Source organism: Elephantulus edwardii, unplaced genomic scaffold (assembly GCF_000299155.1).
Source record: "Elephantulus edwardii isolate Elephantulus edwardi_28Jun2011 unplaced genomic scaffold, EleEdw1.0 scaffold00010, whole genome shotgun sequence".
Classification (NCBI taxonomy): Eukaryota; Metazoa; Chordata; class Mammalia; order Macroscelidea; family Macroscelididae; genus Elephantulus; species Elephantulus edwardii.
The window spans coordinates 26,103,100-26,123,831 of record NW_006399760.1 but is presented as its reverse complement, the minus strand read 5'-3'; the positions used below and the strand labels follow the sequence as shown (position 1 = coordinate 26,123,831).

At 36.2% G+C, this 20,732-nt stretch overlaps 1 protein-coding gene across 1 annotated transcript in view; it reads right to left on the bottom strand.

The window, feature by feature from the left end:
* The window catches only part of GALNT13 (UDP-N-acetyl-alpha-D-galactosamine:polypeptide N-acetylgalactosaminyltransferase 13 (GalNAc-T13)), an 869,120-nt gene that overhangs the window by 748,729 nt on the left and 99,659 nt on the right, over positions 1 to 20,732 (bottom strand). Inside the window, exon 3 of the mRNA XM_006880780.1 lies at positions 6,420 to 6,665. Within this exon, the coding sequence (XP_006880842.1) occupies positions 6,420 to 6,561 (142 nt within the window). The 5' untranslated portion in view covers positions 6,562 to 6,665. The remainder of the gene's footprint in view (positions 1 to 6,419; positions 6,666 to 20,732) is intronic.

Here is a 20,732-nt window from a genome sequence, read left to right as displayed (position 1 = left end):
GTCAGAAGAGACTCTGGATATTGTACTAGAGCACCAAGAAGCTAAGACAAAGGGAAGAAATAAAGAAGTTAAGGAACCAAATATATTTCAAAGGGCTGCTCTGGAAGACAAAGCAAAATATTATAAGCAAATATGCAAGAAGCTGGAGTCAAAAATCAAAAGGGCCAAACACACTCAGCATTTCATAAGCTGAATGAACTAAAGAATAAATTCAAGCTACAAGTTGCAATGCTTAAGAATGCTATGGGCAGAATATTAAATGATCCAGGAAACATTAAAGATAGATGGAAGGAGTATACAAGTCATTGTACCAAAAAAAAAAGGCTTACACAGAAGAATTTCAAGAAACAGCATATAAACAAGAGGCAATGGTGATAAAGGAGGAAGTACAGGCTGCTCTGAAGTACTTGGTAAAAAAATAAAGCCTCAGGATTTGATGGAATACGAATTGATGTATTTCAGTAAACAGATGCTGCTCTGCATGTGCTCACCAAGTTGTGTCAATCTGGAGGACAACAACTTGGCCAACTGATTGAAAGAGATCCATATTTATTCCCATTCCAAAAAAAAGGTGACCCAAAAGAGTGTGGAAATTATCATACAATATCACTAACATCACACACTAGCAAAATCCTACTGAAGCTTATCCAGAAAAGACTTGAACAGTACATTGACAGAGAACTACCAGAAATACAGGCTAGGTTTAGAAGAGGTCATGACACTAGGGACATTATTACCAATGTCAGATGGATTTTGGTAGAAAGCAGAGAGTACGAGAAAAATATATATTTGTGTTTCATTGACTATTCAAAGGCATTTGATTGTGTGGATCACAATAAATTGTGGCTAACCTTGAGGAAAATGGGAATCTCAAAACACTTGATCGTGCTTATACAAAACCTATATGTGGACCAAGAAGCAGTCCTCAGAACAAAGCAAAAAAAAACACTGCATGGTTCAAAATCAGAAAAGGAGTGCATCAGTGATGCATCCTGTCCCCACCCTTTTCTATCTGAATGCAGAACAGATGACTCAGAAGGCAAGACTTTATGAAGAAGAGCGTGGCATCAAGATTGGAGGAAGACTTTTTAACAACCTACAATATGCAGATGACACAACCTTCTTTCTGAAACTAAAGAAGATCTGAAGCACTTGTTATAAAAGGTCAAGTACTGTAGCCTTCAATATAGATCGAAGCTCAACATCAGGAAAACAAAGATACTCACCCCTGGGCCAAGTGGCAGAACCATAATAGATGGAGAAGAGATTGAGGTTGTTAGCAATTACAGCTTGCTCAGCTCCACAATCAACACTCTTAAAACCAGCAGTCAGGAAATCAAAAGGTAAATTGTATTGGGAAAATCTGCTATCATGGTCCTCTCCAGAGTGCTGAAGAGCAACAATGTCAGTCTAGATACAAAGGTGCACCTAATCCACGGCATGGTCTTCTCAATTACTTGTTATGCTTCAGAGAGTTGGACAATGACTAAGGATGACAGAAGAAGAATAAATGCTTTTGAGTTGTGGTGCTGGAAAAGAGTCTTGAACATACCATGGACTGCCAAGAAAACAAATAGATCTCTCTCGTCGGAGGCTAGGAATTTGAAGCTCTGCTTCACTTACTTGGGCAAGTGGCCAGAAGAGACTGATCCTTGGAGAAGGACATCATGCTCGGAAGAATGAACGGACAGTTCAGAAGAGAAAAACCCTGAATGTAATAGAATGATACAGTAACAGGAGCAATGAGGGTCAGTGGTGTGTTGGAATTAGTGAGACAGCTCAGAACAGAGAAGGGTTTAGAACTGCTGTACATAGGGTCGCTATGCATCACAGGCACCTCAACCAGTAACATTCTATGACAGGTTTGGAAGCAGGAAAGGCATCCACTTCCCAAACAACTCGCCTCCGGAAACTCTATGAACTTTGATAAATATCGATAGTTATAGAGGGCTTCAGGCCTTTCTTCATAAGGTCGCTATGAGTTGTGCTCAACTCGAAGGCAATCAACAACAACAACAACAACAACATAACTTCCAAAATAAGAGGGTTCTCAGGACCTTTATATCCCCAATATACAGTCACTTTTGATGAAAACACACACACCCCAGATAAATAAAATTGCTGTATTGTTGTTGGTTTTATGTACCATAGACTTGGAACCAACCCTTAGCTGTGACCCTCCCATAGGTTTCCAGATGCAGTTATTCACATGGGAGGAGATCGCCCACCCTTCTCCCATGGAAATCTGGTGGAGTCACACTGCATGCCTTTGGCATTGCAGCACAACTTCGTATCACTGGACACACACAAAAAAATTATGCAAAAATTAATTCATCATATATGCTAATCCTGAGTGTTTACAAATAAAACCCTCACTGTGCTTGAGCTGGAACCAGTTCAGAGCAGATCCCTGAGCAGGTTTTCAGAGGCATACACTGTACCTGAGAAGACAGTCCATCTTTTTCCTAAGAGGTACTGGTGGATTCAAATCACCAGAGAGGATCAATTTTGAACTAAGAGTTCAACTTTTTATGGACCATACCACTAGGGCTCACTCTCAGTGTCTGGGAATTGTCTACACTTTAGAACTAAAAGAGATACTCAAGAGGAACGAACAGGGGCGAGGGTGGGGCAGGGACTAAAGCGCAACAATGAATGAATGGAAAGCCAAAATCTCTGTAAATATTCATTAAAATTAATATTTTTTTTTAAAAAAAGAAGGGATACTTAACAATCTCTAATTCAAAACCTCTGTTTTATCAAGAGACATATAGGTCCAAAACGGTCAACTTTTTCAGTCAAAAACTCTTCTCAAAGTGTATTTGAAACATAAAAAACTGGCCATCAACTACATTTTTCACAGCATCTTCACCCTGTAATAAAAAAAATAAAAATTGTTTTTTTTTTAAATTCAGGGTGCAGATCCCTAAGTAATATACTAAAAATTAAAAAAGAAAAATAGTTTTCTTAATTTTGAAGTCTACTTTTTACTTAAAAAAAGAAGTATATTAAACAAGGGTTAAAAATAGAGTTTAATCTTATAGTATTAAGGACAAGAAAAAAATTTTAATTTTGCCTTGAATCATTGAATCATTAACTCTCTCATTTTGAGATTTAAGACTGAACATTAAAAATATAAATCAGCAAAAACATACTTGCAGAAAATTCTGTCACAGTTTTGCTGAATCAGTTCATAATATTATATTTGTGTGTTTGCATGCACATGTATTTCTGACCAATCTCAATGTCTCTGTTCAAGACATGACAAAGTGATCATTCCAAAATGATATAATCAATCAAAACACATTTCCACTTTCAGCCAAGCAGTAGCTCAACTGCTTCTAACAAAGAAGCAGAGAAGCTTGATTTATTCTGGGATTTTAACCAAAGATCGGCAAATCAATTCCCAAGCTCATTTATCAAAAACTGATAGACTCATAAAAGTCTCCTCTCTGAATAAATGTAGTATGAAGGCATAAAAAATGCATATAAACTACCAAAATGAGTCAAGTTTCACTCAGGTCCAACGTACTACCTCTTAACTCTTTGTACAAGGAAAAATCTACAAAGACACAGGCCCATTCTGGAGAGAAAAAAACAAAACAAAACAAAAAAACCCAACCTCAAAGATACTCAAAAGGCTCTCAAATTTAGTCACAGCATAATCACAATCCAAAGCAAATATACATGTCCATGATGATTTTTTGAAATTATTATTGTGCTTCTATGAACGTCAGACATCTAGACATGATCAGTATGATATAGTTATGTTTTTACTAACAATAACCTCAAAATAATCTTTTAAAAAAATCAAATTATGTTAATTAAATAAATTATCAATTTAGTAATTCAGATGCAACTTTCTTAAAGAATTTCAACTAGAATTCAGTTAAGGTTAATCCTTTTGTTGGGTTTATGAAGAAAAAAATTGTTAAGCAGAGAATTAAAACTGTAAACCACATCACAAGATTATTAAATGAGTAGTAAACTAATTTTAAATAATCTCAAATATTTTCAAAATCATGTATTGACTAGAAACATTTCAGAACCTGAAACTCTTGCTGCAGAAGGTCAAGGATTGCAACCTTCAATATGGATTGAAGTTCAATGTCAAGAAAACAAAGATTCCCACCACTGGGCCGATTGATAGCATCATGATAGATGGTGAAGAAATTGAGAGTGCTGACAGCTTCAGTTTGCTTTGCTCTACAATCAACACTCTTGGTACCAGCAGCCAGGAAATTAAGAAATGAATTGCATTGGAAAAGTCTGCTCTCAGAGACCTCTCCAAAGTACTGAGGAGCAACGATATCAGTTTAGAGACTAAGTTGCACCTGATACAGGCCAAGGTCTTTGCCATTACTTGCTATGCTTCAGAGAGCTGGACATTATGATAGTAAGAGAGTTGATGTCTTTAAGTTTTGGTGCTGGAGAACAGTACGGAATATACCATGGACTGCTAGGAGAACAAACAAGTTCATCCTAAAAGGGTGAAGCCAGGTTGCTCCTTGGAGGCAAGGATTCTGACACTTCGTCTCCCATACTTTGGACATGTTGCAAGGAAGGGTCAGTCCTTGGAGAGACGTCAAGCTTGGGAGGGTGGAGGGACAGTGCAAGAGATTAAAACCTTTGATGAGATGGATTGATTCTGTCACTGGAATAATGGGGATAGGCGCGTCAAAGACAATAAGATTGGCAAGGAATAGAGCAGGGTTTAGGGCTGCTGTACAAGTCATAAGCGACTTGACTTCACATAACAACAACAACAACACAATTATTTTTCTATTTCTAATGCATAAATAAACACATGAAGGAAATTATTTTAATCCACTCTGCAACATATGCATACCTGGTCTGAAACTAATAAATCTGTACTTAAATCATTATTTTAGGTTTCTTTGTTTGTTTGTTTTTTAGAATTCACTCTCACTTAATCACTGAAGCAGCTTTCCAACAAAGGAAAATATTGAGGTGAAGTGGCTTTTTAATCTACTCAAAATTATCATTTGCACGTAACAAAAAAGACTAACAAATTGGTGGCCCACTTGTTAAATCTGATCACCAACGTGTGTGTGTGTGTGTGTGTGTGTGTACATGTGTGTTTTGTTGTTATGTGCTGTCAAATTGCCTGTGACTCAAGGCAATCCTGTGTACAACAGCCTTAAACCCTGCTCTATCCTGTGCCAATCTTACTGTCTCTGACACATCTACACTCATTATCACAGTCATTAAATTAGTCCTTCTTATCGAGGGTTTTCCTCTCCTGCACTGTCCCTCCATCCTCCCAATCATGACATCCCTCTCCAAGGATTGATCCTGCCTCACAACATGCCCAAAGTATGAGAAAAGCTTCAGAATCCTTGCCTTTAAGGAGCAGCCTGGTTTCATCCTCTCGAGGATGAACTTGTTTGTTCTTCTAGCAGTCCATGGTATGTATATTCAGTACTGTTCTCCAGCACCAGAGCTCAAAGGCATCAATTCTCCTTCTATCATCCCTAATCATTGTCCAGCTTTCTGATGCATAGCAAGTAATTGCAAAGACCATGGACTATTTCAGGTACACTTTAGTCTCCAGACTGACATTATTCCTCTTCAGTATTTTGGAGACAGATCTCTGACAGCAGTCATTCCCAACACAATTCATCTTTTAATCTCCTGGCTGCTGTTGCCAAGACTGTTAACTGTAGAGCCAAGCAAACGGAAGCCATTAACAATCTTAATCTCTTCACCATTGATCATGATGCTGACAATGAGGCCCAGAGGTGAGAATCATTGTTTTCCTAATGTTGAGCGTCAATCCATATTGAAGTCCTTGACCTTCTGCAGCAAGCACTCCAGGTTATCCTCCATTTTCAGCAAGCAAGCTTGTTTTATCTGTAAAACTGATTGTTGATGAGTCTACCTGCAATCCTGATGCCACATTTCTCATCATAGAGCCCAGCCTCCAGGATAATCTGCTCCGCATGTAGATTGAAATGTCTATTTTTTAACTGCAATTCTTTTAGGACTTTAGAGGCATGATAAAGTTCCAATTTGCTACAGTACCTATTTCTCTCATTGTTGTAGGCTATTTATTTTCATGTTATGTGCTTGACATTTAAAACTTTTGCGTTCTGTGGACCTGGATTTAAAATTCTGTGCAATCATCACCAAATAAGTCTTCTCTTACAAGTCACAAAACCCTGACATGATAAGAATAGGAAAATTTAAAAAAAAAAAAAAACAAACAAGGAAGATTTGTATCTATGGCCAAGAAAACCATAATGACTTCCCAAAATTTAGTGTCTCTTAACAAACCTGCTGAATGCTATTCTGACTCAGTAAGTGGAAACAACTCTCACATAAATTTTTCACAGTTGGTTAGTGGTCATTACCCTTCTCATCTGCGGAAAAATACCAGTCTCCTCTGTAGCACTCACCCCTCAGCGCAGGAAGCAGAGATCTCTCCTTCTTGTCGTCACATTTGTTGCATTCACTGAAGTAGAGGAGTAAGAAGACATCGACAAGGACCCACATCAGCGAAGTGGCTAAAACCACCTTGCAGTAAACAAATCTCCTCATGTCGTCCCTAGATTTTTAGTTAACGCACAGATCGAAGACAGATGAGACGGTGAGAAAGCCAAGCCACAGACTGGAACTCCAGGATGAAATCAGGATGCATCCCACTGTATTTTAAAAAAGAAGGAAAAGGGAAAACATTACTTACTGTATAAGATTTGCTTTATATATAAGAGATATCATGTGAAATATGAAAAGCCATATAAATAAATGCAGTATAAATGTCAAATAAATATTGAATGTCATATAAATTCTCATACAAATAATTACTCAGGCTTGAGATCCAGAATAAAACAGTCACATAAAATATTCCTAAAAATTTCTCAAGTGCCTAAACTTCTGACATCTAATCCCAGAGCTTTCACTACTTTGCTGGGCCCTTGGCAATGCAGTAGATTTTTCAAGTTGTAGCATCTTTACCTTAAAACCCTGTCATGATAGATTTTTCAAGTTGTAGCATCTTTACCCTAAAACCCTGTCATGATACTCTTTATAGTTCCATGTTGTCAAATAACAAAGTTGTAAACTTAGCATTAATCCACTTTTAAGGAACAAATCATGCTAAATGGAAAAATCATCTGAGGACACAAAATATTATCTCTGTTAATAGCTGGCTATCAGAGATGACAGAGGTTAGTGGGCCTGCCCACCTCTTAGTTGTACACGTCATTGTAAGCCTCAATTTTCTCATCTGTAAAAAGGATAACAATGAAAGAGCTAAATATTTGTTATGATGATTAAATATGATAGCACTTGTAAAAAATCTTGATAAATACATACTTATTAAGATACAAAACAGAAAAAAAAACACTTTTTCAGATTTTCAAATAAACAATTTTATGTAATAAATCAACAGTTATTTAGCTTTAAAAACCCCATCTGGTCTGTAAGCATCCAAAACAGATGTGTCTTCTAGAATAGCAAGTATGCATTCAAATTGCTTAGCAGAGGAAAAAAAATATATTAGTGTAAAGTGACTTAAAATAACCACAGTAAAAATTCTACATGGCATAACAAAGACATGTGTTCTATTACTAGATATGGTAAAAAATAAATAAGCAATTAATGTTATTTACATATTCGTATCATTTGTGGTATGCTGAACAATAACTACCTGGTTAGCTACCTTCTATCTGTACAATAAATCAGATTTAAACCAATTTCATATCAAATGGATTAGAAATTTATTGATGTAAATATGATCAGTAAAATATTATGACAGACATATTTAAGAAGAACTGCTATTAAATGTTAAAACTATAGGAATTATTCATAAGCATTTATCTCAGAATATAAACATCAAATTACAATTTGTTGAGGCACAAGTTCCTTAAGTTAATGCCAACTGACATAGAGCAACCCAAAAGCTGTTGCCTGTTAATGTCTATCTAGGCAAAATGCACATGAAAAAGGAAAAATAACTGACACGGCAAAAACCATCATTATAACAAGGTCTATTTTAAATGCTCACATAAAACTTTTATTTGCTGAGAATATGAATTTGTTTTGTTAAAACAAAGAGAAGTACAAAATGTGCAAATCCAAAGGAGACCTGGCATTTGGGGTTTGTTGATTTCTTAGTTTGTGGTTTCTCTTTTAAAAACATGAAGCATCTAATTACCTTGTATGTTTTATTTCCCTTCCAAGTTCTGTAAAATTTATAGCGAAATATTTGAACTCAGCCTCCAAACCTGATAGCTTGAGGAGAAGTTCCCATGTAAACTTCCCATGAGTTTGTTCAAGCTTTTCTGAACTTGGATTATGAAAATTTTCACACCCAAATTTTTCTTTATTGTGTCCTAAATTGGCACAGATCCCTTCTGTTTATTGTAGGCAACATCCCAAGGGAAAGTATGAAGAATACTTTGGCAACCAGGAGATTACCAAATGACTCTCCCCAGATTTTAAAGGAATACCTTGTTAAGGTCTCTAAAGATATAAAGAGCATCATCCTTCACTGTCATCAAATGAGGATATGATCTTAAGTAGTCACGTCAACTCTCTCTGTTTAATTTGTTTAGCTGTAAAATATTTCCTATCTTACATATCTTACAAAATATTATGATGCTTAAACAAAATAATGAAGGTCATTTTAAGAGATCATATGACGATATTATTCTTTTTTGAAAATATTATTCTAATAGAAAATTAAATTAAATTAATTAATATTTAATATTAAAATGTGGAAGATTATTCAATTTATAATAAAGTCTAATGGTTGAAGTCATAAAGAACTTAATTATACTATAGTTGTGATAGAAAGTCTGAATAATTTTCTTGCCACTTTGAGCACTATTGAAACTATTCTGATTTCATAGCCTGTTTGAACATAGAAGTACTGTTAATCTAGAGAGAAATTCTTATTTCATTTGGCAAAATTAAGTTGATATTTATGTGTATTATTCATTAATGTATTTCCTTATATATTTCAACTTTCTAAATCGATGCCTCCCCCCCAAAAAAGACTTTTATCATTCGCAAGGACCTTATCCTGTGGTATTTGTAAAATAGAAATGTCATGTATCGTGTCTAATATTCTGTGTCTCATGAGAACAAAAATGACTGAGCAGACGGATGGTATAATACACTGGAGCATAAGCACAGTTGGTGGTCCAGGTTTATTTAAGAGAATTAGAATCTGTATTATGTTTTTATTCCAGTAAGTCCTTATTTATTTGCAAATACTGCCCTGTTTCTCAAGCAGGCAGGGAATCCAAGTTCTGCAGTGTCGCTGGTTTGCCAAGCCCTTGTGGAACAGAATCAACTTGTATAACCTACAGGTTCTTCCATCCAAAACTATTACTTTTTTCTGTAGTTGCTGTTATTATGTGCCATCGAGTCGCCTGTTAACCCACAGAGACTCTGTGTACAACACTAAACTCTGCTCTATCCTGTGCCAATCTCACTGCCTTTGACACACCTACACACATTTCTCGAATCACTCAATCAATCCATCTCAGAGAGGGTCTTCCTCTCCTGCGCTGTCCCTCCAACCTCCCAAGCACGATGTCCTTCTCCAAGGACTGGTCCCTTCTTGCAATGTGTTCACAGTATGTCAGATGAATTTCAGAATCTTTGCCTCCAAGAAGCAGCCTGGTTTAATCTTCTCCAGGATAAACCGGTTCATTTTCTTAACAGTCGATGATATATTCAATACTCTTCTCCAACACTACAGCTCAAAGGCATCAATTCTCCTTCTATCCTCCCTACTCATTGTCCAACTCTCTGATGCATAGTAAGTGATTGCAAAGACCGTGGCCTGTATCAGGTGCACCTTAGTCTCCAGAGTGACAATTGCTTTTCAGTACTTTGAAGAGGTTTCTAACAGCAGACCTTCCCACTGCAATATGTCTTGTAATTTCCTAGGTGCTGGTGCCAAGAGTGTTGACTGTGGAGCCAAGCAAACTAAAGCTGTTAACAATCTCAATCTTTTCACCATCCATCCTAATACTGCCAATTGGTCCAGTGGTGAGAATCTTTGTCTTCTTGATATTGAGCCTCAATTATGTCTTTCTACTTATTTTTTTTTAAATCTTTCTTTAAAAATATATCTCTTGAAAACATCATGCTGAGGGAATTATCTCTGTCACAAAGGGAAAAATACTGCATAAGGCCAGTATTGTAAGAATAAGACCAAGACAGGGGAGGGGAAGAGTGAGAAAAGAAGGGATAAATAATGAACACAACACTTGAATCAGTGAAAGAAAAGACAATTTGAAGAGAATATCTGATTAGAAACTAAGTGTTTTACAATCAATAGCCTTACAAAGAAAGGTGGGGAGGGGCAGGAAGGATAGAGTGTGTGAAGCAATGAATAATAATTTAAATAATGAAAAACTATCTAGATAGGAAAGCTAGAAAATTGTTAAGTACCATTTGCATTTTGCTAATCATATTATCTTTCTCTTATTCTCTAACCAATCACATTATCCACATATTCTATAAGACCTTAAAATTTTTAACTTGAAGACAGGCACCATTTTTCCAACTTTTTATCAAAGATTAGCTTTAAAAGTGAAAACAACAAATAGAATCTAGGTAAAATTTAAGGTTTTAATACAATAAGTTTTAAAAAGAAGAAAAAGGGCTTGTTTCTTTTTCCTTTAATTAAAGGAGTATCTTTTAAAAATTATAAACCTAGCATGTAAGTCTAGTTTAGCTAGTATCTAATGTACATTTATCTGTAGCCATAAAATCATATAATTGGTACAAATTTATCCAGTCTCTTTTATGAGACTCCTCTTGGGGCTGCCAAAGGATGCTGAAAACATGTCTAAGTCAGCTGGTTGTGCTCTCAGAAGTTCCAAGCACCCAACACACTCTCTGAAATAGAACTGTAGGTTTCTTTATGAGCTGATAAAAGACGACTTTACTGAGTTTAGTTTATGGATTGATAAACTAGCCTACTTACATGGAAAATTTAATGTGAAGGCTGATTTCATAAATGAAATTTTAAAATTAAGGTCTATTAGTGAAATACACTCAGAGCCTAAACACAATGAAAAAAATATTAAATACATCTAATGAATTAATGGATTCTTGCTGACAGCCACCCTACAGGTCTGTTCAAGATCCAAGATTTTATTTAGATACACTTCAACATCTTATTGTTTATATGTGCCATTAGTCATAGTGATCCTATGTACAAGAGCAATAAACACCGCTCATCCTGTGCCAAACTCACCATCTCAAACACACTCTTTCCCAAAACCTCAATCACAGAATCGATCCATCAAATTGATGGTCTCCTTTCCTGTACAGTCCCTCTACTCTGTCAAATATGATGTCCCTCTCCAAGGACCAGGCCCTCTTGCAACATTCCCAAAGTATGTCAGACGAAGCCACAGTATTTTCACTTGCCTCACACACAGGGTTAAATATGAGCAATGAATAAGGATGACCAAAGAACTAATGCACCTGAATTATGGTATTGGCTAAAAAATATTTAATTTACTTAAACTGCCAGATAAAAAACAAATTTGTCTTAGAAAAAGCTAGAACACTCCTTAGAAGCCAGAACAGTCTTTAGAAGAAAGAGAAATGATTCATAGTCTCATCTACTTAGGAAATTATTAAGAAGAACCAATGCCCAAACATCATGCTTAAAGCAGTGGGTCACATGAAGAAAGGCTCAAAATCACTGGTAATAAGAGAGATGCAAATCAAAAACACAATGAGATACCATCTCTCCCCAGTAGCAGTGGCAAAGTTTAATAGGACAGTGACTAATAAATGTTGGAGAGGATGTGAAGAGATGGGAACTCTTATACACTGTTGATGGGATTGTAAAATGGTACAACCACTCTGGAAGGCAGTTTGGCATTTTCTCAGAAATATGAACACAGGAATTCCATATGACGCAGCTATTCTACTGCCTAGAATATATCCTGAGTAAATGTGAAATGAGGCACAATCAGAGACTTGCACACCAATATTCACAGCAGCATTAATCACCATCACAAGAACATGGAAACAGCTCCAAAGTACAACCACAATTGAAAGGATATTATAGTACATTGACATGATGAAGTACTACTACGCAGCACACTGGAGCAATGATTTTGTAAATTACTACCTAACTTGGGAGGAATTGGAGAGCATTATGCTAAGGGAACTAACTCAGACCCATAAGGGCAAATACAATATAAGACTATCACTGTAGAAACTGATAACTAGTAAAACGTGTATGAGGATCTAAGGGGAGCAGAGGGGTGAGGATGGGGATGGTTAATAATCAGATTGCACAATTTGAAGGGTGGAGGGAGAGGTGGGTAAAGGAAAGAGTATAGATATGGTATGAAAAATGAACTTTGTATAAGAACTTTATAAGTAAACGTTGTTGTTGTTGTTGTTGTTGTTGTTGTTATTATGTGCTGTAGAGTCAGCCCTAAACTCTGCTCTGTCCTGTGCCAATCTCACTGTCTCCAACACACCTACCCCGTTACCTCAGTCACTGAATCAGTCCACCTCAAAGAGGGTCTTCCTCTCCTACGCTGTCCCTCCACCGTTATAAAGTAAAAATTTTATATTAAAAATTATAAAAACATAATTTTATATTTTATAAGGATATTTTGTTTCTATCAAAACAAAACAGGCATCAGCAAAACTGCAGATTCCCAACAAAATACACTAATGCAATAGCCACAACAATGGCTCAAAGATACCAATGATTTGTGAGGATGGTGCAGAGGAGAGCAATGTTTCACTCTACTATACATAAGATTGCTATGGGTGGAAAATAACTTGACCCTACAACCCTCTGCAACTACCCTTTTATCTCTCTGCTCACCTTTAATGCAAAGGAGGAGGAGATATGCATAAAATTACTTACATAATCCTACCTTTTCATTGCCTCTTAACCCCCATATTCTTTAGCATCTGCTATTATTGAAAACAGCTTCGGGGGCAAAAATCTAGTACTCATTTCTGACAATTATGTCATCCTTTACCTGACCACACAGGACATTAAGTTAACTATATGTTCAGATTTAACTCGCTTCTCTGAGTTTCCACTGTCGAAATTCTAAACCAAGCTACCTTTAGCACTTTTAAATACTATATTCACTGGGGTGGGAGGTAGGGAAAAGAACTAGCTTTTATTATAAGTCAGATACCTCAAAGTTCTACCATTGAAAATATTTAATACAATGGCAGAGCACAGAGCTGTACATCCATCATTATAATCAATGTCAGAATAAATTACATTACCCTCAAAATATAACTATTCCCCTTGTTCATCACAACCAAGCCTCCCATTTTCCACATACTCCTTAACCAGCCCTAAACAACCACCAATCAACTTTCTGTTTCTATTCTGGAAATTTAACATAAATAGAATTTTATGTGTGATTCTTCCTGTCTTCTTGAACTTATCACAACGTTTCATCTGTGGTTTACTATATACAAGTATCCATTTGTATTCTGAAATCCCACTGTATGGATACAGAACATTTTACTGAATCAGTATCTTTCAAAGAAGTAGTCCAGAAATCACAATGCTTTGCCATGGGCAAAATCAGCTATCAATAATCTTCTCAAAGCACTAGTAAGAGTGGGGTTGTGAAGATTAAGGAGAGTCTTGTTGAGACTTGAAGACTTGAAAGCTAAGGAGTATGTGATCTAAGCCAGAGGTATTTTCAATCACCTCATGCAGAGTGGAAAATTGATAAGAAAGACTTAAAAGAGCTGATGTCTTTAAATTTCGGCATTGATGAAGAATATTGTATGTAACATGGACTTCCAGAAAAACAAATCTCTGTTGGAAATAATGTAGTGTAGTGAGAATACTCCTTAGAAGATGAGGAGAATTTTGTTTCACATACTTGAGATATGTTATCAAGAGAGATCAGTCCCTAGAGAAAGATAAACTTAGTAAAATAGAAGGTGATAAAAAATCTGGTAGATTCTCAATGAGAGGGACTAATATAGCGGCTGAAACAAAAGGATGCATTATTTTTACCATTATTGTGAGAATGTAATATAGTCAAGATGGAGTTCAATCAACATTAAGTGAGAGCATGGAGCATGACCAATCTTTAGTTTTCTTGTACAAAGACTTGCTATAAGTAGGAACCAACTTGATAGCACCTTACAAGAACAAAAACATTTTTTAGTTTATGAACATTTAAGTTGTTTCTACTTTTTTCTCTATTATGAATAATGCTTCTGTTAGTATTCACATATACCTTATTGTGTGGAAATATGTCATCATGGTTTTCAATTATATGCTATAATCTTTCCTAGCAACATGTCCAAAGTGTGTGAGACGAAGCCTCATCATTCTTGCTCCAAGGAGTACGCTGGCGGCACCTTCTTCAAGATATGTCTTCAAGACATATCTGTTTGCTCTTTTGGCAGTCCATGTGATATTAAGCACTCTTCTCCAGTACCACAAACTCAATTCTTCTTTTGTCATCCTTAGTCATTGTCCAGCTCTCAGATGCATAGCAAGAGACTGAAAAGATCATAGGCCAAATCAGGCACACCTTGGATCTCAAAATAACATCATTACTCCTCAGGAATTTGGTGAAGGTCCTGTCTACAAACTTTCCCAAGGCAATATGTCTCCTGATCTACTGATTGCTGTGCCAATCTCCTGATTTAATTGTGCTCAGGCAAAACTTATACCTAGATCTAGAGGCTGTGGTGTGAATGGAGCAAGGGAACACTGCGAGGTTTAAAATTAGGAAATATGTGTATTAAGATTGTATCCTTTTTCCATACTTATTTAATCTATATGCTGAGCAAATTATTCAAGGAGCTGGACTCTTTGAAGAAGAATGTGGCATCAGGATTAGATGAAGACTTATCAATAATCTTCATTATGCAGATTATACAACCTAACTTGCTGTAAGTGAGAAGGACTTGAAGCATTTGCTTCTGAGAGTTAAAAACTGCAGTATTTAATATAGACTGCATTTCAACATCAAGAAAACAAAATTATCACCACTAGGACCAACAGGCAACATCATAATGGGCAGGGAAAGGATTGAGATTGTCAATGACTTCACCATACTGGGACCCACAATCATTTTCCCTCGGAGACACTTAATTCTCATAATAATTTTGTTTTATTCAGTGTAACTATGAGGCAAAGATAATGAAAATTAATTTCACATTTGGGGTGTGTTGTTAGGAGGGGCCAGTCCTTGGAAAGATAAAGAATCAGCAAAGAGAGGAAGATCCTCAATGAGATGAATTAACACCACCGAGAGTAATAATGGGCTCAAGTATATCAGAGATGATGAAGGTGCCACAGCAGGGCAAGGTTCAGATCCATTGTTTGTAGGGTGACTGTGACTCATACTGGACTGGATGTCAACAACAACAACATCGGCCAACATCACTATCATATTTACATTGATTACTGTCTACTTAATTGCTTCACTAGGTTGAAAGCTTGTGTACAAAGAAACTATGTCTATTATGCTATATCTTACCCTTAAAACCAATCAGTTAAGTTGAATTTAACTTTAACTCAGTGATTCCATTATGTCAAGGTAGAACTATGTTGCACAGGGTTTTCTTCAAAGCTACTTTCACTATTCCAAGTAAAGCTGAGGTCTTTAACCATTTGCATCACAAAGAACTTTGTCCTATCCTGAAGGTGCCAATACCCAGCCTCTGGTACAATATAGGTGTCCAATAAATATGTATTTATATGCTGAGCAAACAATTCGAGAGACTGCACTCTATGAAGAAAAATGTGGGATCAGATGGACTGAAAACTGTAACAATGGACTCAAGTATATCAGAGATTATGAGGATGGCACAGGATAGGGTAGGGTTCTAATCCATGATTTACAGGGTTGCAAATCATTCAAGAGGCTGAACTTTACGACAAATAATGTGGGGTCAGGATGAGTGAAAGAAACTTCAATAACCTGTGCACAAGATAAAATCTTTGCTTGAAACGAAATGCTTGAAAAGCTTGCAGCAAAACATCAAATACCATTATAGTCTTCACCATGAATTATACCTCAACATCAAGATCACCAAATCCTTACAACCTAGCCAATGGGTAACACCATGATAGATGGAGAACAGATTAATGTTGTCAAAGATTTCATCTTGCTTGGATCTACAATCAGCACCTTTGTACCAGCTGTTAAAAAAATCAAAAGACATATTTTATTAGGTAAATCTGATGTGAAGGACCTCTCTATGGTGTTTTAGGGGAATAATATCAGTTTAAAGACCATGGAGCTTGTCATTCAAGACATGATATTTTCAATTACTTGCTTTGCATCTGAATGTTACAATGACTAAGCCTTGGAAGTATGTGTTCAGAATAATACTGAAGGTCCCATGGACTTAAAAAAGAATAAACATGTCTGTTTTGGAGGAAGTGCAAGGACAGTACGCCTAGGAGGCAAAGATGGTAAAGCTTTTTCTCATATTTTGGGCATGTTGTTAGGAGGTGATAGTCCTTGGAAAGGAACATCTTTCTTGGAAAGGTGGAGGATCAGCTAAGAGAGAGGAAAACCTTGAATGACATGAATTGACAACTATAGCAATGGTGGGCTCGAGTGTATCAGAGATTAGGAGGATGGCACAGCATAAGGTAAAGTTCAGATATGTTTCTATAGAGTTGCTATGAATCGTAGTCAACTCAGAGGTGCCTAACAGCAACAACAGCATGTTGGAAAGAGAAAAAATGGGAATTACAAAAAAAATTAAATTAAACACATAATGATCGACATTCTTGTTATTAAAGAGATACACTGGACTGGTATTAATAACTCTGAGTTAGACAATAACATTATCTACTATGTTGATAATGAATAGTTTAAGAAATATGATATTATATTCATAGTTTAAAAGATAACTTCAAGGTATATCATAAAGTACAATGTTGTGAGTTATACTACTCATACATATACAAGGAATATCTGCTAAAATGACTATTATCAACAACTAAAGCCAAAGAGGAGGGAATTAAGGTTATCAACTTTTGCAACCCAAAATTAATCAAACACGCAATCAAGATGCTTTAATAATTATTGATGACTAGAATGCGGAAGTTGGAAACAATCAAGAATAACACCATAGGGTCCAATAAATATTTAACCAGTACAAGAAAAAGATTCAAAGACCAGATAATGGTGTCAGGGAAAATACATGAGCATCACATATATGGGGTTATAATAACAATTGGTGGAATATAAATATTTTGTAGAACAAAAAAATTTGAAAATCAAATGTATAAGAGTGTATAGTGAGAATTACTGTGCAATAAAGGTAGAGATACTAATGGTATCATTAACATCAAATACATTTAAGTAAAGTATGACTTCTTGGTGTTGTTTTTGATTGCCTTCAAGTTGAGCATGACTCATAGTGACCATATGAACAAAAGGTCCGATGTCCATCTACAACTATAGACATTTATCAAAGTTCATAGTTTCCGAAGGCAAGTTGTTGAGGAAGTGGATGTCACTCCTGCTACTTATGTTTTAAATAGAATCTGAAACTTTTAGTAATCAAGTAACTTACAAAGCAGTATAATAAGAAAAATTAAAAAGAAAAACAGCATTAAGCTGGTAAAAAGAAAGAAGCAGAAATAATGGGCAAGGGGGTGGGGACTAGAATAAACAGAAATAACAAGATACCAATTAATTGTTATTACAATTCTTATTAGAAAATGGACCTTATAAGATCGCTGTAAGTGTGGAAATACCAAAGGAGCATGTCTACGTCATGTGTGTCTTTAATTTTTAAGCAACAGAAGAAAATAAAAGATTGATAATAAGACTGAAACAAGTCACTCAAATGATGCTTAAATTGTTGCTGACTATCATCTGGACAGAGACGGAATGGACAGGCTGTTTTATAACAATGAGACAACAAACTCTGCAGTTTTCACATAAAAATAAAAACAATTTTTTTAAAAAACTGTAGCTGCTGAGTTAAGTGGTCCCCAAAATTTATAATTGGAGTCAGAAATAAAGGCCTTAATATTCAACATAGACTTCTCGGTTGGCAGAAAATGAAAAGTTGATTTGAGTGGCTACTCTAAACTAAAAATGAATGCAAGGCTTGTTCACCATCATAGAACTAATGTCTTGATGGCCTTGGACTGCTCTGTTCTACTCTATTCTAACCTATCAGGCTGTAAGGAAAACAATGATTAAGGCTAATGCAGAAATCTATCTGACAAACTTGGCTAAAGGTAAAACGTACCTGTGCGAGTATATTTAAGGATTTGAAAGGATAGGGGTATATGATTCTGGTTGAAGAGGCACCTATGTCACTGTACAATTTGGAATCAGGTTACAGAATCACCATTGAAACCCAGTAAGTCACCTCTCTCTCACACCAGTGCAATTTATCAAACTAAATAGTCAAGCATTCAGAAAACCAGCTAATCCACAGTATAAAAGTGGTATGCCACTTCTGTTACAAAGTTACTCAACAAAGGGATAATAACAAATGAATTAGATGAATCTTACACATTCTACTACCCACAAGTTTTTGTTAGATATTAAAATAGCTTATATCCAGAAATGTATGATGAAATAAGTAAGTCCATTACAGAACTTTATCACCCAGATATAGCACATCATAATCTTGCATAGAAATTATATGGCTTGCCCAAAAGAAGCATCATTTGCAGTTGTAAATCTGAATCCCTACTTATTTTTTTATTCCATCCAAGTACTGTTGTTGTTGTTGTTATTGTTATGTGTATTCCCATGACCTATGACTCATGGCGACCCTATGTACAACAGACCTAAACCCTACACTATCCTGTGCCAATCTTACTGCCTCTAAGACACCTACCCCCGTTACCCCAATCACTGAATCCATCCATTTCATTGAGGGTCTTCCTCTCTTGTGCCATCCCTCCACCCTCCCAAGCATGACATCACTCTCCAAGGACTGGTCCCTCCTTGCAACATGTCCAAAGTATGTCAGATGCAGCTTCAGAATCCTTGCCTCCAAGGAGCAGCCTGGTCTCACCCTCTCTAGGATGATCCTGTTTGTTCTCCTAGCAGACCACGGTATACTAATACTCTTCTCTAGCATCACAGCTCAAAGGCATCAATTGTCCTTCTAGCATCCCTAGTCATTGTCCAGCTTTCTGATACATGGCAAGTCATTGCAAAAGCCATGGCCTGGATCAAGTGCACCTTAGTTTCCAGACTGACCCTGTTGCTCTTCAGGAATTTGGAGAGGTCTCTGACAGCAGGCTTTCTCAATGCAATTCACCTTTTAATTTCTTTACTGCTGATAGGAAGAGTGTTGATTGGGGAGCCAAGCAAAGCAGCTAATGGAATCAAACCATCTGGGCTGGAAGCTCCTTATCCACTGGGCCACCAGAGCTTGCTCATGGGGACAGAGATAGTCCAAAGTATTCTGCTATGTTCAATGTATATATCAGAAAGCTGCGATGTTCAATTCAAGTCAGTTCTGACTCATTATGGCCCACTACTGGATTTCCAGCAGTTTTCAAAGCTATAAATTGCAATGACAGGAGACAGTGATCTTCCACAAAGCTGACAGAAATGTCTCACTTTTGCATTATTTGTACAACTTGCTACAAACTAGGTCACCAGAACACATAAAAATGAACTAGTTTTGTTCCTATCTGACTGACAGTCAACTTCTGATACATGGGTTTTGCTATATGTGGCAATCAAGATAAATGATAACTACCAATGATACTGAAAACACTTAAACTACGCAATGGTGATCTAAATTAAGGTTAACAACAAATCATTAACTGTATTAACGTGCACCCATTTGCGTTATATGCATGTATGTGAGGCAGAACAGACTATTTCTCTCCATTGAGGACAGAGTATCTAAACCAATTTCACAAAAAAAATCAATATAATATTTCAAGCTCCCTTAAATCAGTCACACGAAATCACAGACTGCCCGTAGATACTGTCTATATAAAATATGACCTTCTGATGATTCCTGGGAACTATGTACATTGAACTGAATTCCAGAATATGGGAACATAGTTGAGGTGAATATTAGAAGTATATCTTATTACTAGCCTTTAAAAATTATAAAAGATAAATGGAATGTATTTGTTATCTGTTTATTTCAGGTTACTCAAAATGGAAGAGTGTCCTCTTGTGAAAATTCTCTAGAAATTAATAAGAAAGAAAATCAAAGTATATATTATCGGAAATCAATCTTCTGTACATCTTATGCATTCTTACACATCCTGATGTGTATACAAAGAATTCAATGCCATGGCCACTTTTTACTTGGGTTATCTTTCAGGGTTATATATACAGCAATGCACTTTGAACAATAACGTGCTATCTCCCAATTGCTATAAAATGGTAGTAACCCAAAGACATTGTTCTTCTCCTTTGATGTACTCCATTGATTATGTGAGTGTCATTTCAGTTGTTTAAACTGCCCACGTGGAACATGGGAGGCAAATGAAACTAACAAATGCTTCTGCTATATGCTATGCTATGCTATACTAAATATCTCTTGCTTGGACTTCAGAGGCTTTTATAGCAGCATCCTTAAAACAGTTAAACTTATTAGGGTGAAATCAAATTTGAGATCCTTTAGAAATAGAGTCTTTCATAGAAAACCCAACTTATTTATGTGTATTCTTGCAAATTTTTATATATGTAGAAAATATCAGGATTCACTGGCTAAAAATAGTATCTATCTCTGAGTAGAATAAATCAGTAAATTTT